General features: G+C 37.7%; 2 protein-coding genes across 4 annotated transcripts in view; both read left to right on the plus strand.

Moving 5' to 3' along the window:
- aplp2 (amyloid beta (A4) precursor-like protein 2) overlaps window positions 1-5,608 on the plus strand; it is a 48,255-nt gene extending 42,647 nt beyond the window's left edge. Inside the window, exons 14-18 of one of the 3 annotated variants that reach the window (XM_033976454.2) lie at window positions 515-550; window positions 1,849-1,922; window positions 2,874-2,954; window positions 3,725-3,880; window positions 4,016-5,608. In XM_033976454.2, the coding sequence (XP_033832345.1) occupies window positions 515-550; window positions 1,849-1,922; window positions 2,874-2,954; window positions 3,725-3,880; window positions 4,016-4,117 (449 nt within the window). In that variant the 3' untranslated portion in view covers window positions 4,118-5,608. The remainder of the gene's footprint in view (window positions 1-514; window positions 551-1,848; window positions 1,923-2,873; window positions 2,955-3,724; window positions 3,881-4,015) is intronic. The other 2 variants (XM_033976455.2, XM_033976457.2) reach the window with 2 other exon arrangements.
- An 842-nt stretch (window positions 5,609-6,450) lies between these two features.
- Window positions 6,451-16,064, plus strand: st14a (ST14 transmembrane serine protease matriptase a). Its single transcript, XM_033977243.2, has 19 exons — window positions 6,451-6,741; window positions 8,848-9,007; window positions 9,487-9,617; window positions 9,759-9,829; window positions 9,972-10,138; window positions 10,218-10,253; window positions 10,645-10,879; window positions 11,731-11,873; window positions 11,997-12,100; window positions 12,194-12,306; window positions 12,378-12,514; window positions 12,593-12,697; window positions 13,117-13,224; window positions 13,303-13,419; window positions 13,807-13,929; window positions 14,129-14,312; window positions 14,421-14,692; window positions 14,878-15,014; window positions 15,160-16,064. Exons 1-19 carry the CDS (start codon window positions 6,700-6,702, stop codon window positions 15,316-15,318), a joined length of 2,544 nt encoding a protein of 847 aa, XP_033833134.1. The 5' UTR covers window positions 6,451-6,699; the 3' UTR covers window positions 15,319-16,064.
- Window positions 16,065-16,225: the final 161 nt, after the last annotated feature.

Genomic DNA, 16,225 nt, shown 5'->3' on the forward strand with positions numbered 1-16,225 from the left:
TGTTGGAATTGGAAAGGAGGAGTGGTGGGTACATGTCCACAACACTAATGTATTTCCCGTTAGACACTTGATTTGGATTGGTTTTGTGCACAGTAATCAATGGCCCTGGCAGAGTGTGACAGAGAGGCCCCAGGTGCGGGTGTTCATCCTAGATTACTTTGAGAGAATGAGCAGTTATCATCTTCATCATTATTCTGTGATAAATGAGTTTGGGAAAAAGTACTTGGTGTGAGAGGGCTTCTAACAATAAATCCACAGAGAACATTTCCTGCACACATCAGCACCCTGCAGGCTACAATACAGAACTTTCTAACCCAAATGAAATGGCTTCCTTTTTTGAGTTGAGTTTTGATCTGTAAAATTAATTTCCAGATTCCTCCCTGCTGGGCTCCTTTTCCTAATCAATTAACACAGCTTGATGATGCTGCCTTTCTCTGCTCACGTACGTTTTCTCTGTTCTCTCCTTCCCCTCTTTTGTTCCTCTCTTTTTCTGTTGCTCATTTTGAATGCCAAGGAGATCTATCAGACTCCCCACGTGCCTTCAAGAAAGGTTGGTGCCTTTGCTGCATCTTGTTTTCCCTGGCTCCTCCTGTCTCCTCAGCTCCCATGCCATTTTCATCTCCTGTTTACTTACTCTCCTGTCTCTCCCTCCCATTTGGTGCAATTTGACTTGCTTCATCATAACATTGTAATAAACCCTTTACACGTTTATTTTGTCATGAGCTGTGTGGTTGGATTTCAATTGTAATTTTTAAGGTCTCTCTGGCTGTAGGAACAAGAAATTGAAATTTGTTGTCTTTTTAGTGAATTTGAAGAAAACTTACTCTTACCACATACAGTCTCCTTCTCATAGTTACTTCTTTGCTGTAGATGTCCCTAAATATTCAATATATTATTGTAAATAGACAAATTTTGAAACCTTGCCTTATCTCCTGAGAACTACTCAAATATTTGACTGTCAAATGTTTAATTTATGTATGTAACTTATGGTTGAGTTCTGCTTTCAAATTCAACATATTGTGCTATTGTGTAATGTTATTACTGTTTGTTGTTTTTATTGTCCAAATTCAATCCATGTGACCATTATATTGCATAAATGTTGTGTTTTGTACTGTGTCAATTTGTATTCTTAAATTGTCTTAAACTGGGAAAATATACATAAAGTAAAGTACATAGGTATAATTTAAACTTTGCATTATCCAGCCTTTGCTGTTATTGACGTAGTACTGTATTCATTGCCATATTCAATGCTATACTGTTGTTGCTGCATGCACACTGCAGAGGCATGGCTGATGTCACTGGGTCTGTGAACACACAGCATTGTTCTTTATTTAATACAAAGCTCTTGAACTCTCCAGCAGCAGACAGCAATAACTCTACAGCAGCCGCAGCAGCAGCAGCCTATATTGTTTAGGGGATGTCCACGGCTGCCGCACACTCGCTCCCTTCAGCTTCTTATTTATTTATGGCAGATCTGGCGGCTGTGTATTAATAGATCTTATGCCTTTTTCAGTACCATCAGTCTTCCATTGTAGCCTACTTTTACCTCAAACTAAGTAATGACTTTCGTTTTCAGTTAATCACGTAAATTGATTTCACTGTGGCCCCATTTTTTAATAGATACGATAAATAGTGGTAAAATTACAGTTAAGTTTTTATGGAAAATTTAGGGTTGGATTGCTGTACAGAGCTCACAATGTGAGCTGTATCAAATAAAGGCCTTTGTTTTCAGAAATGCCCAGTAGAGATGAGGCGACAGTTGTATCCCTCTGCCCCACTGCCTCTACCATCCCGTTCTGTAGTTGTTTGTCTTGCCCTGGTATTGACTGTGTTGCTGACCTCCTACAGGCTCAGCGATGGACGGGCTTATTGGTTCTGAGGAGAGGATCATCAACAGCAAGCCCAAAATCAACAGCAATGTGGTAAGATTCCCAGCAAGCTGTTAGTTTGCTGTACAAGCATTTGTTTTTCTTCACGCTTTCTATATTATCTTTGTTAAATGGAGTGAACAGATGTTCAATTCAATTAAAATATTAACTGTAAATTTTAGACTTTCCATGACTTAACCCTTATGTCTCATCATAAAATAGTAATTCTATTTGAATACATTTTGCCATTAAGATTCATTTTTAATGGACATTGTCTTACAAATTAAAATAGTCAGTTGTGTGTTGAAGCATAAGGGTTCAAGTGTAGCCAAATGAATGAGTTCACGCTCTGTAACTTTGACACTTTAGTTTTAAGATTTATTATTACAGTAAAAGTAATTATATTGTCATAGTTACAGCTGTCTACAGCGTGTGTCCTCCTTTGGCAAAATAATCCTCATTTAAATCAACTTTAGGTGTTGTTCTTGCATGCTGCTTTACCTTCCCTGAATCACTTCCCCCTTAGTTTGCAAACTGTTTTTGTTTTGCATGTTTATCCAACATCAACTAAATGTTCCATTGCAAGTGTGTGATTGCATGTTTGTCTTTCTTTGTTTTGTTTTTTTGTTTTAGATTGAGTCTGAGGGTTTATAGCACACAACAGCAGTAACATGGCTCTCTGCGTCTCTAAAGCAGATTTCGTTCCGCCTCTGAGCACTCTCACTTCACTTGCAGCGCTTCACATCATTCAGATTAGGGCTAAAGTGGCTTCAGTCTATTAAAAAGACATCCTATGGGCCTATGGATGCCTGCAATCCCTTTGTGCTCGTCTTTCAGATTGTACAAGACGGCTCCAAATGTACCATCATACTGACAGTTTTCCGGTTAGCTCCTGCACATTGATACCGCTCTGTTCTACCGCTCACTTCTTTGCCTATCTGATGCACTCAGTTTCACACACACATTGCAGTGGGTGTAACCTGGACTCCCTGTCTGTGTTGACAGGTGATTGATGAGTCTCTGGATGTTAAAGAAGTGCTTTACAGTGCAGAGAGAGTCAGCGTTATGCATGGTGACGAGCTGATGGTGAGTACAGCGACGCCCTCTGCTGACCTCTCTGGAGAACTGTACTATTCTACTTTGAGAAATGATAAGGAGCAGGGATTATACCATGTAGCTGAAATCTGCAACAATACTTAAGCATCATTACTCCTGTCTTTAAAGATTTCTGTACGTTTTGCTTATTTCTGCATGAGTGCATGTGAAATGTGAATGTATTTGAATGCAATTGTGAAAGTGGGCGTGAATCCACACAAACTGAGCATTCTCAGTTTATGTGTGACAACAAGTGAGAATATACTCATATGAACAGATTGAATCATATGGGATACATTACTTTGTGGAGACTGGTGCAGTGCCTGTGGTTTGGTGTAAAAGTTCCTTAAGTATTACACAAGCCTCCACTTAGACACATTTATTGCATGTCTCTCTTAAGGCGTGTCTCCTCAGTAAGTATATTAAATACAATGAATCCAACAAATTAAACTGCAATATATCTATTATAAAAACTAGTCTAAGGGTGCATTCACATTTGCACCCACATTACATCAAAATTGGGACAAAAACTGGGACTAAACCCAGAACGAATCCTTGACGAGACCAAGGGCTGGACCAGGACCAAACCAAGTGTGAATGCACCCTTAACTAAGTACTTTCTGGCTAAGAGTAGCAGCTTTATAGCATCATATATTGTTTTTAGTGTGTGTGTGTGTGTGTGTGTGTGTGTTTTTTTATGAGCGAGATGTTTCTGTTGTGCTGAAGTCATAATCTAAATTGGCCTTCTGTCTCCTTGTCAGGAGCCCTACAGGCCCTTGGGAGAAGACTTCAGCTTTGGGAGCAGTGCCCTTATCGGCCTGTTGGTGATCGCTGTGGCTATAGCAACTGTGATTGTGATCAGCCTGGTGCTTTTGCGAAAGAGGCAATATGGCACCATCAGCCATGGCATCGTAGAGGTGAGTTGGCCGCCACAAATTCAATTATGAGCAAAAGGTTTATGTTAATATTGTAATAAATAAACTACCGGTAATGCTCTTTTGGCCAGTCGTCATTTACATTGTTTTTTTGTTGTTGTTGTTTTGTTTTTTTAGGTTGATCCTATGTTATCGCCAGAGGAGCGTCACCTCAACAAGATGCAGAACCATGGCTATGAAAACCCCACCTACAAATACCTGGAGCAAATGCAGATCTAACAGAGGCCACCGGGGGCACTGCTGCATCAGAGGGGGAACACATGCGTACTACTGACCAAGAACATATGTTGCTAATGTTAAAATATGTTTGCATATATCCAAACTCCATTTTCTGGTTTCAAAACAATCCCTAAATAATGCTACTACTTCTACTACTGCTACTGTTGTATTATAGAGCTTGTTTTGATCATGTATTTTTAAACAGGTAAAATGTGATTCTGCAGAATTTACAGTAATAACCAGGATGTAAAACATTTATTCAGGTGTTTTCTTCTAAAGTTGACAAGCGAATCAAGAAAAAAATGACTTGTTTTAAATCACCATCTTTGACCGCAAACCCAACTCCTCCATCAATTGTTAATCATACAGTTTTTGATGGTTTTATGGTTTTTACTCTCAATAGACTGCTTGTATATGAATGGTCTTTGTACCAACTTTACTGTATAGCAAAACATCAAAAGAGCAAAATTGAAATCATTATTTTTTTTGTTTATTATGACAGATACAGTATAAATATATATAAGAGTAGATGTTTTTAATCCACCTTTTTCCAGGGAAGGTTGTGAGTTGGTTAAATAGTTTGAGTGACAATTGCAGGCACGCTTTTGAGTGCACATGCACAGGCTCCTAGCTCAAAATGGGGGACACTGAACCAACTAATGAATGTTAAACTGGCCTAGTTACATATTTTGACACGTTTTATCAGGAGAATGACTACATATGAAGTAAAGCATATTGACTAGAATGTGCCTGGAATGTATTATGAAAGGGTATAAAGAAATGTCCCCCGTGTCCTGCTGTAAAAAGTGTGTCTGACTAATATACTAAAAACTGTATTGTTGGCTTTACTGGTTCTAAAGCCCAAAGCTCTGTGATGTTATTTTGTAGCATAATTAGACCCAGTCAGTTGAGTGTGTCGTAAAATTTGAGGTACCAGTAGTAGATTTGGATAAGATCTCAAATAGTTTGTGAAAGGGTCTTATAGGTTGCTTTGGCTGGCCCTGGATCACTGTGAGCTGGAGGGCTGTGCAGACAAAACACACACAGAACTGAGGGGCTTCAAGAGCTGGTTTCTGAATAAAAAGCTAACTTGTGTATTTTTACAGATGGAGAATGACACAAATAATGTCTACCCAATGGCCCTCTTTAACTCTTAGTATTGTCTTTGTATGCTTGTATAGTTGATGTTGCAATCATGGCTTTTCCAGAGGACTTTCTGTGATGTGCATTGTTCTTATATGAAATTCTATATATTTTTAAGTTTTTTTTTTTTCTTGTTTTCTATTTGTTCCTCTTCCTGTGACAGTATCTCTGTATGTGACTGTCTCACTATGCACCCAAACAGCTTTGATCTTGTAACTGCCTGCTTGATTGTGGGAAGAGAACTAATATAATATACATATTAGTGATTTTAAAATATTGATTGTCACCAATGGAAACAGATTTATGAATACAAGGAGGATACACGTCAATAAACTTACAAGTTCCAAATCTTTGAGTGTGTTGGGTTTTTTTTTGTTTTTTTGTAATGCAAACCTTAATCTGCTGCTAATCTACTAATCACTATCAGTAGTGGCTTTTCATAAATGCTTTCTTTTAAAATAGACCAGATGTTAATTTATATTGGGTTATACATGCCCGATTTGTTTTGACCTTTGTAACAGTTTCTGCCATCAGTTAACAGTAATTATTTTTGTGTAATATTCCATTTTAGTAGAGTAATAATGTCTGAAAGAAGTTTCTTCATCTGGGTGGTGACTGTTGTACAGTAGGTCAACTACGTTTTGTTTTGTGGCGCAACAGTTTTTCATGTGTCAGCATGTGTGTGTGCTTTTTATGAATCATGTTGTGTCTCTGAAGATAATGTGGGAATTTCTGGCGCGAAGGAACTTTTGTCAGGAATTTGTACCTGGTTTTGGAAAGACAACACATGAATGATTCACTGTGAGTCACCTGCATCTTTATAACCCCCAAACAACCACGTGACAGATACTAGACCTAATAATGACTCGATCTAAGAATAACTACAGACACAGATGCATAATGTTACTGTAGACGTTTGATGTTCTTTTGATTTGTATTAATGTATTGGCTCAGTGTCATTAGTCCACCACAGGTTTAAACAGTGAGGGGGTAAATGTTGATTTGACCCACAGAGGTGTAAATGAGGCGGAGGGTTACAGTTAATCTGTCTCTTTGTCCCAGCTACATATTGATGTTTTAAATGTATTTATGTCACTTTTCTATGGTAGTTTTCGTTTCGTCACTGTCTCGCTGCGTAAACAGGAAGTATATTCAGGTGCACGGGGCGGGGACACGCCCATAGAAACCTCAGGTACCCGGAACTGCCTCTGTACAGGGCGACATATTGAGAATAGACTCGTGCTGGAAAGCACCTCGATCAAAGATCGTTTTAGACGCATAAGACGTAGAGTTTGTGAACTTACTTTAAGTTATTTGGTTTCTTCTTATTCTTCTTATTCTGTTCCGGGCTCTTAAGTCCACTGCAAACTTACTGAGTACGTTTTTCCTTTTCAAAGTCAGACGCTCAGTACAAACAGGGTTTGCTTTTGGTTCTTTGGATGGAGTACATGGACAGTGGACTGAGGTATACTCCCAGAAAGGTAAGAAAGTGACTCTGCCTTTGCTTTCATAAAGAGTGTTTGTGTTTTTGGTGAATGGGGGTTTGTTTGCTGGTGTTTGTATGCTGGTGTGCCTGGGTGTTTGACCACACTCAAATAATGTCCAGCTGATGGAGACAGGGGGTGGACACTCTTTAAATCAACCATTTGGCTTTAAATAAAGTCTTGAAGGATTTCTCAGACTGACCTCTTGCAAATTGGGTCACTCCAGACTTCAATGACACCTCCTCCTCCTCAGCGCTACAGTCACATTAACCCACAGACACACTTGAGCACTTTTGTTTGAGCTTGGGTCAGTGCCACACTTGTATCTTGGATTAAGCTTTCACAATGGACATATTTCAGCCACATAATGTTTGGCAACAACAATAATGAGGGCACACACAGCCGGTTAGAATAGAGGCTATATTGACAACTTGTCTTTTTAGGCTAATTAATCACCAAAACGAGACAATTCAAGACATTTTAGACTCTCTGGACACATGTACATAATATGGATCAGGTCTACATACAGACTTTAGAGAGCAGTAACTTTGGTTCCAACAAACAGGTCTTTTATTTCACCGTTGTGGTTCTTAGAACTTCTGTGGCTTTTCTGAGAATGGAAACAAAGCCGCACTTTGAATGTACCTCAGAATATTATTTCCACACACAAGAAAACTTTTCTGTCTCAACTAACAGCTTGAGTTTTCAGATGCATAAGAGGACTTCCATCTTGTACATGCAAACTTAACACTTGTCCTGGACCTGGTTGGTCAGTGCAAACCAGTGGACCATTTCGGGCCAGTATCTAAATTCCTGTAGTATCTTCCACCCTGTTGTGACATGTTGACTTGAATCCTTCCCCTCACTTTTTCAGTTGCCACTCATTCTGAGCTGCATCTCACTATAGAAACACAAATGACACTACAACAAAATGAACACAGTAGTGGCAAACAGCAGCATAATTTATTATTTAAACAGCTTCTTAAAACTACAAATGTCTGCCTGCGAGGGATGATTGTAAATGTCACAGAAGTATTTATATGGTAAACAGTATAGTACGGTTCATGGCCAGTGTATTACAAAAAAAAATAAAAAAAAATCACAGTTGTTGTTTGCAAAGCTGTGGGAAACATTTGTGGTGCCACTAAACCAAAAACTGCATGTGGAAAGTTGAACTTGTATTGGGGATTTGCTGACACAGTGTGTTGCATGTCAAATATTTTGCGGGAAGTTCAGATTTTTTTATTATTATTATTATTACTTGTATATATTTATTCCATTATATTACTGGAAAATACATTCTAAATCGTCTGTACACAATCAAATTTTAAAACAAATTTAGGTTTGTTTTGGAGTGTTCAGAGTGCTGAGAAGTGTGCATGTTTGTGTGTGTTGCTGTTCCTCAGAATATGGCTGGAGCAGGTTTGACAGGATATTTCATGGTGAAACCTTTGTACTCCCCTCCCCCTCATGACTCAAGCTTACGCTTCTTATTCACGACACACTAAACTATATTTAGGTTTTGCTAAAAAAGACAGTGACACATCAGTTACAGTGTAGTCTGTGAGCTTCAATAAAGTGAAATCTTTATAAATGATGTATTTGATTTGATGTAGAGTTTATGTTTATGTTGTGGAATGGATCGTCTTCAACTGCCCCAGATTTGCTGCTTATTGTCAAATCTATAAATAGGCCACACCTGATTGTTACGTTCTTTTTGTAGTACAGGAATTACAAATTGGATAAATGTATTCAAATTATTAACATGTATGTCTAAAGGTAAATGTCATGATGTACAGTCATACATGAAAAAACAAACCAAAAACGCCCTTTTATGGCAGACTAATCTCTAAATGAATTCATATAATTTGTACAAATGCAAATCTTAATGGTAGTATTGGTAGTAGAAGTTGAAAACAAAATAATATGTGGTTATAATGGCATAAGCTGTAGGGGTAATTTATTCAAACCAGCTGACTTTGACTCACTACAGAGTTTTAATTTTGCAGTAATAATTAGATGTACTGATTGTGATTACTTGAATTAAACTATAAATAAAATATATTTACTATGAATTACCCAGTGACATTTGATTATTTTCAGGATGCAGGATGGGAAACTACAGATCAGTTCTTGCCAGTATCTGATCACAAAAAACTGGAAAAGAAGAAGGGTCCAGGAAAAGTGGGGGCTGTGATCGGCGTGGTTATCTTTGCAGCAGTCATAGCTCTTATGGCCGGTCTGCTGGTCTGGCACTTTCACTGTAAGTTTATTCATTTGAGAAAAAACAACAACGTAGCACCAGCATTGTCCGTGTTTTAAAAAGGTTTCATAAATGATGGTGCTTAAAGGTGCACTGTGTAATGTTTTTGATTGGGGGACCACCACCTGTGTGTCTGCATGGAGATGTTATTGCTTTGCCTGGAATGTTCCACAGTATCGCATTAAACTTATCTATTTTGCATTTATTTAAGAACGGGTTTTAAATACCGGGTTATAAATACTATGAAAAACATGCATTCTCACTGTGGGCAGGGTCACCGCTACACAAATCTGACTTCTAACTTGGCCTGGCCGTAGATAAATTAAATGCTATACTGTGGAACATTTCTGGCAAAGCAATAGCATTTCCACAGAGACTAGTACACTCCATCAGAAAAGCTACATAGTGCACATAATGATAATGATGAACTCAGTCAAGTTTTTTAGACTAACAGGTGTCTCTATGTTCGACTCCTGCAGTTCGGAAAGACATCAGAGTTAAGAGAATGTACACCGGCTCCTTGAAAATCACCAACCAGGTGTTTGAAGATGCTTATGAGAACTCCACCACTCCTGAATTCAAAGCCTTGGCCAAACAGGTCACCATGCAGGTAAGAACATGTTTATTAAACCAAAACAAAACATTGAGGACTAATTATAATGTATAGTGACTTGAATGGGATATTTCCATCACTGTGACACTTTCACTTGAAGTTAATAAAGTTTTAAACTGTTTTGCAATTATTTTCTAGCTGAAATCGATCTACGCCAAAGTCCCACAACTTTCCAAATACCATGTTGGGTCTACAGTTCAAGCATTCAGGTAAGTCTTTTTTTTTTATATCTTACCACTTGTGGGGAAATAATGACTTCAGACCAAGGCAGTGTGTTTTATAATTTAAAAACAAACATTTAGTTAGTTTTTTTGCTAAGTTATGGTATAATTGTGACCTTTCTTTGTCTAGTGAAGGCAGTGTGGTCGCCTACTATTTATCTGAATTCAGCGTGCCTGCGGGTCAAGAGGCCGCTGTTGACAGTGCAATGACTTCAATCAACCAGCAGGTGGAAAAAGAGCGCAGTTCTTATAACAGGCCAGGCAACTCTCTGATGCTCGATGATGTGGTGTCCTCAGGTGCCGTCATTTGTACTGTCTGTGGCAATTTGTCTATTTTTTTTTTCTACTGCTTCTAATAATGTAATTTTTTTTACAGCACTTGATGCCCGCATGCTTTCAACATCATTCCAACGTAAGTATTTTTAAATCCTAAACTTATAGTTGCGTTATGTAACTTTTCTGGTAAGCAGTTCATCACCTGCTTGTCTCCATGGAGAAGTTATTGTTCTGCTTGGAATGTTCCATAGTATGGCATCAAACCTATGTATCTTGCATTTATTCAAATAGGAGATATTTATAAGAAAGTCCCCTCTCCACTCATATGACCTGCTACTTGGCCCAGTGGCATCACCTGCTTGTCTCCATTGAGATGTATTTATTTAATACTCTACTGTGGAACTTTCAGGCATTATTATATCTTTGCAGACAAGCAGATGTACCCTCGACCAGTAAATTGTAATATCTTAACTGTAGTCTTCTTACCAATTAAGATTTATGCAGTTGACTTATACCTTGTGTTTCAGAATTCCTGAAGTATTCCGAACATGCAAGGACCAACTACATTGGGAAGATCGAGTCTCCTGGTTTTCCCAACAGGCCCTACCCTCCAAACACATTTATCCAGTGGCAGCTGAGAGCCGATCCCGGATATCTTGTCCAGCTAGATTTCGACACCTTGAATCTGGAGGAAAACTGCAAAAACGACTTTGTGAAAATCTATGACTCTCTTATAGCTATTGAGAGCAGAGTTCTGGAAGAGTGAGTTTAAAATAGTCCTAAATGTGCAATAGAATATAGTTATTGTATTTTTGTTTATTTCATATTGCATGCGGAGGTAATATTGGGGTGTTGCTGAGGAATAGAATAAATAATAGAAGTATCTAGATCTAGAAAGAAGACCTTAATATACAATGTGAAAGAAGGTGTACGAGGCACCCCGATGTGCTTAGTTATTCTTTTATTTCTTATTTCAATGACACCACATTTCAACTTGCGTCTTCATCAGGGCATGTAAAATCCTCAAGGTCATACTGATTGTATTTAAATATATGTCTCATAATTGCACTGTGACAAACAACCCATAAAAATAGATGTACAATAGAACAGCAAAAAAGTGATTCATTACATGCTATGAGCATGTACCAATCTGAATACAGACCATAGCCTACGAACAGAGTGGTGTATGTTCATTTATAAAGCTCGGGTAGGCTGCTTGGAGATGACAAAATGATTATATTAAATATGAAGTGATCAATAGATGAGAGACCGTATAAATGAAACACGGCAACACAGATGTTATGCCATGCCATTCACATATGAACATTGACTGCACTGAAGATCACCTGATTATTGTTTTCACTTACTCACTCGCTGGATCACTGCTAACTATATATTCCCTATATAATGTACAATGATGGGTTGAATTTGTCGTACTAGCCACAGCACATCATCTCTTATTAGAGAATAGCATAAATATAGGAATTATAGTAAAATGAAATGACTCGTCATCAAATAAATATGAGTGTGAATACTTGTAGTTAAGCCATCAAGAAAATTATCATTGTGTATCTTCGCTGCAATCCTATCTTATTATTCTGCATTTTTCACAGGTTGTGTGGTTATTATTCTCCAAGTGAACCAATGACTTTCCTCTCTTCTGGTAATGTCATGTTAGTGACTATGGCAACAAATGATAGAGGAAACTATCCCGGATTTAGAGCTCAAGTCTCTCAAGTCAGGCGTGGCAGCAAAGGTAACTCTTCTGGGTTTTAACTTGTTAACAGGCTTAAGCACTCAATAATGAACTGATTGATTAATTGAATATTTGAAAAAAGTAAGTTATTGCTATAATTTCTGGTCTATTATAATTTTACAGGAACAACATGTGGAGGTCAACTCACAGGTCAAAAGGGTTCTTTTACTTCTCCAAATTTCCCCAACTATTATCCTCCTGACACATTGTGTCAATGGACAATTACGGTATTTACTTAATTAATTGCATTTGCATTGCACCTTTTCCAGTTGTTTGTTCTCTTGTCTGAACAATGTGATTTGTGTCTTTTTAAAACAAAGGTCCCTGAAGGGAAAGCTGTAAAGGTGACGTTCAACAAATTTCTTTTGGGAGAGCCTGGACAGGAAAGTAGCAAGACCTGTCGGAAAGATTATGTAGATATTGATGGGAAAAAGTAAGTAAAAGATGAATTACACATATAAAAACATTATGCATTGATATTAAAGACATGTTTTTATCACACAGAGTGTGTGGAGAAAAGCCAATGAAAACGGTAACACAAACCAGCAAAAGCAACAAAATGACGATCACCTTTTACTCTGATAAATCCTATGTGGACCGAGGTTTTGATGCACAGTATGAGGCCGTTGACATGAATGATCGTAAGTTCTTCAGATTTACTATTTATCCATATTTTACACAGTACAGTAGACGAATATTAATAGCAACTGTACCCACAGCTTGTCCAAAACAGTTCCAGTGCAGAAACCAGCGTTGCATCAAGTCTGAGCTCAAGTGTGACGGATGGAATGACTGTGGAGACATGAGTGACGAGCTTCAGTGCAGTAAGTGCAACATCCAAATTAATGTGTCTTAAATATAGATGGAACCAGATGTTACATATATTGCATAATAACACATTGTTATTTATAATGTCCATTTATGTATATGCAAAGGGACAATGCATGATGAACACAGTGCATGTAAATTTGTGTATGAGATTATACCCTGTTTGGCTTATTTCTTTCTACAGGCCATTTTTAATGCATTTATTTATTTTAACCAATACTGAAAATCTTCCTTTCTTGCTCAGCAGCTCTAAACTCAGCATTCTTCTACCATGTATATTCTCAATTCCTCTTACACACTGCACACTTTGTTGATGTTATTGTAATTATGGTTGCATCATCTGCAAAAAAACTGACATGATAAATGTATGTTATGTTATATATGTAATGATGTAAAGTTATTTAATTTCTCCTAGCTTGTAAAGCAAAAGACATCAGCTGCAAAAATGGATTTTGTAAACCACCATTCTGGAAATGTGATGGCATAGATGATTGTGGAGATGGCACTGATGAACTTAACTGTGGTGAGTGACCACTCTGAGTTTCTTCTTCAGCTGAGAAACTAGGAGCCTATCACTTACATGTGCTTTACTGTATCACAGGTGGATGCCCCTCTGGACACATCACATGTGAGAACAAAAAGTGCATTTCTGAAAAGCATCGCTGTGATGGGAGAGACGACTGTGGTGACGGCACAGATGAGCTTCAGTGTAATAGAGGTCAGTCCTTATTGGTGGTCTCCAGATTCTATAATGTGATATCATACTCCCAGAAGTGGGGCAAGACTGTATTGATTACTTTATTGTACTTTCATAAGTAATATCCAAAAGATAAATTCACAATGGTGAGCTGATCATTTCTATCAGTGACTATACCCAATAACTATCCATCCATTTTAGCTGCCCCCCATCTATATTGAATATTATCAGCCTATAGAGTGTTATGATGTATTCTGAAATCCAGCAATAGTTTTTTACTTACTCAGAGTTCACCTTCCTTTTTATAGATGCCATTTTGAACACCTTTTACCATTAAAAAATATATAATTGAAATCCATGGATGCAGTGGGTAACATCAATGTGTGTTGTTTGTTGTGTTTTTTTCAGACTCAGAAGTCACCTGTACAGAAACTACCTATAAATGTAAAAACAACAAATGCATCTCTAAAGTTAACCCCGAATGTGATGGGGAGAAGGATTGTGAAGATGGCTCTGATGAGGAAAACTGTGGTATGTTTAGTTTAGTTAGTTTATTAGTTTATTTGAAGGGACAGTGTGCAAAAAAACATTAATAGATGCTTTGCACCAGATTATAGCCGAAGCTAGTTTTCGTCTGTCTGTTTTAAAACAACAGTGCAATAATTTTGTTAAATTGTTTTTCAGTCATAATTGCTTTTTATTTATTAACTTTGTGTGTGTGTGGGTTCAGATTGTGGTCAGATTTCTTTTAAGACTTCTCGCGTTGTGGGCGGTCAGGATGCGGGAGAGGGAGAGTTTCCATGGCAAGTCAGTTTACATGTCAAGGACTATGGCCATGTGTGTGGAGCGTCCATCATTCATCCCCGCTGGTTGGTTACTGCTGCCCACTGTGTGCAAGATGACGGCAAGACAAGGTACCAACTGCAAACATCAACTCTAACGTGTAGCTGTAGCTTGGTGTATGTTTCTTCTGTAAAACTGGTCTACCCCCCATACTCATAAGTTAAATATTGTGTCCACAGATTTTCTCAGCCTGGCACTTGGGAAGCATACTTTGGCCTCCATACCCAAAGAAAAATTGGTACTATGGTAGTAAAGAAGGCACTGAAGCAGATTATCCCCCACCCATACTATAACCACTACACCTTTGATAACGATATTGCACTGATGGAGCTGGACAGTCCTCTCACGTTCTCGGACTACATTAAACCCATCTGCTTGCCTTCTCCACAACATGTCTTTCCCATTAGCAGCACCGTGTGGATCACTGGATGGGGCGCTACTCGAGAAGGAGGTGAGGTTGTCTGAAAATATATTTGATTATACCATTTGTAAGTTTTGGAACTAAAGTAATGGTAGCCCAAATGTTCAGTGTCCAACGATCACACTATTGTGGTGTTGGTTTCATATTTTATAGACACCAGTTAGGTTCCCATGACAGTTTAAATCACTGATGGATTTCTTTATCATATTTCTAAGGATTTGCTGCTTCTGTCCTGCAAAAGGCCCAGGTGAGAATGATCAACCATGATGTGTGTAATGACCTGATGTCAGGACAGCTCACATCTCGAATGCTGTGTGCTGGAGTACTCTCTGGAGGAGTTGATGCTTGCCAGGTATTATAGCTTAATCTTTTTATTATTGTTTTTTCTTCAAAAATAGATATTTATTTTAACTTTATGTACAGGCCCAGATGAAAATGTCTTTAGTCTGCATATGATTGATACCAGATTGATACATTTATTTTTATTTGTGTGTCAGGGAGACTCTGGCGGTCCTTTGAACTTTCCAGAAGGGAGTCGAATGTTCCTGGCAGGAGTGGTCAGCTGGGGTGACGGCTGTGCCCGAAGAAATAAACCTGGCATTTACACAACAGTCACCAAGTTTAGAGGATGGATAAAAGAAAAAACAGGCGCGTAGAGCGCCTTACATTCATAGACTTAAACACCACACCGATACAGGTTAACAACAAAACTGGCTTAATGGCTGGATTCCCACCTATACTGCATTGGAAAAAGTGTCCACTGCGATTTAGTAAGCTATGGTTTGTGAAATGTAAATATTTGTTTTGTGTGTTATTTTTAAATGTTTGTTGCTGTTACTGTTCTTATTTTGTGATGGAGCCGGATTTTATTTGTCAAGCTCACCACATACCATTTACTTGTAATTGTATTTTTTTACTTTGTGATCGTGAAATAATCACATTGATGTAGATATATAATACATGTACTGAACTGATTAGACAGACCACAAACTGAGGACAATTTAATGACTTTGTACATTATCATTTCATTGCTGATGATGGGGATTTAGTAATGTTTTAATGCAATTTTAACAAATGTAGCTAATCTGACTTCAAACACAAACCCCATTTTACATCTAATTTAGTTTTTTGGTTTTTTTTAATTTGTTGTTGCCATTAGCTCAACTCTGTCATGCAATATGTCAAGCATACTGTTTAATCTGTGAATATGTTTTATAGTAAATGTTTTTAAATAACTACATTTTTTTGTATGTTTTCTTCATACCCCTTTCATATGACTTGCTTATCTATATGTATTATTGTATGCTAATCTATCTTTTTAGTATCTGTACTGTACCTTTTTAACCAATTTCATGATATATCCATTAGTTTAACTCTGATTAAACTCTTATTGGTGGTTTTCAGATTCTAGATTATGATGGTGTCATACACTCAGATATTACATTGTACTTTAATGGGAAATATCAAAAAAGGTAAAGTCACAAATGTTGCACCTGATAATTTCTATTATTAACTTAACCCAAGATCTCACAGTATTACAACAAAATTAAATAAAATATTGTT

Source organism: Periophthalmus magnuspinnatus, chromosome 13, assembly GCF_009829125.3.
Source record: "Periophthalmus magnuspinnatus isolate fPerMag1 chromosome 13, fPerMag1.2.pri, whole genome shotgun sequence".
NCBI lineage: Eukaryota > Metazoa > Chordata > Actinopteri > Gobiiformes > Gobiidae > Periophthalmus > Periophthalmus magnuspinnatus.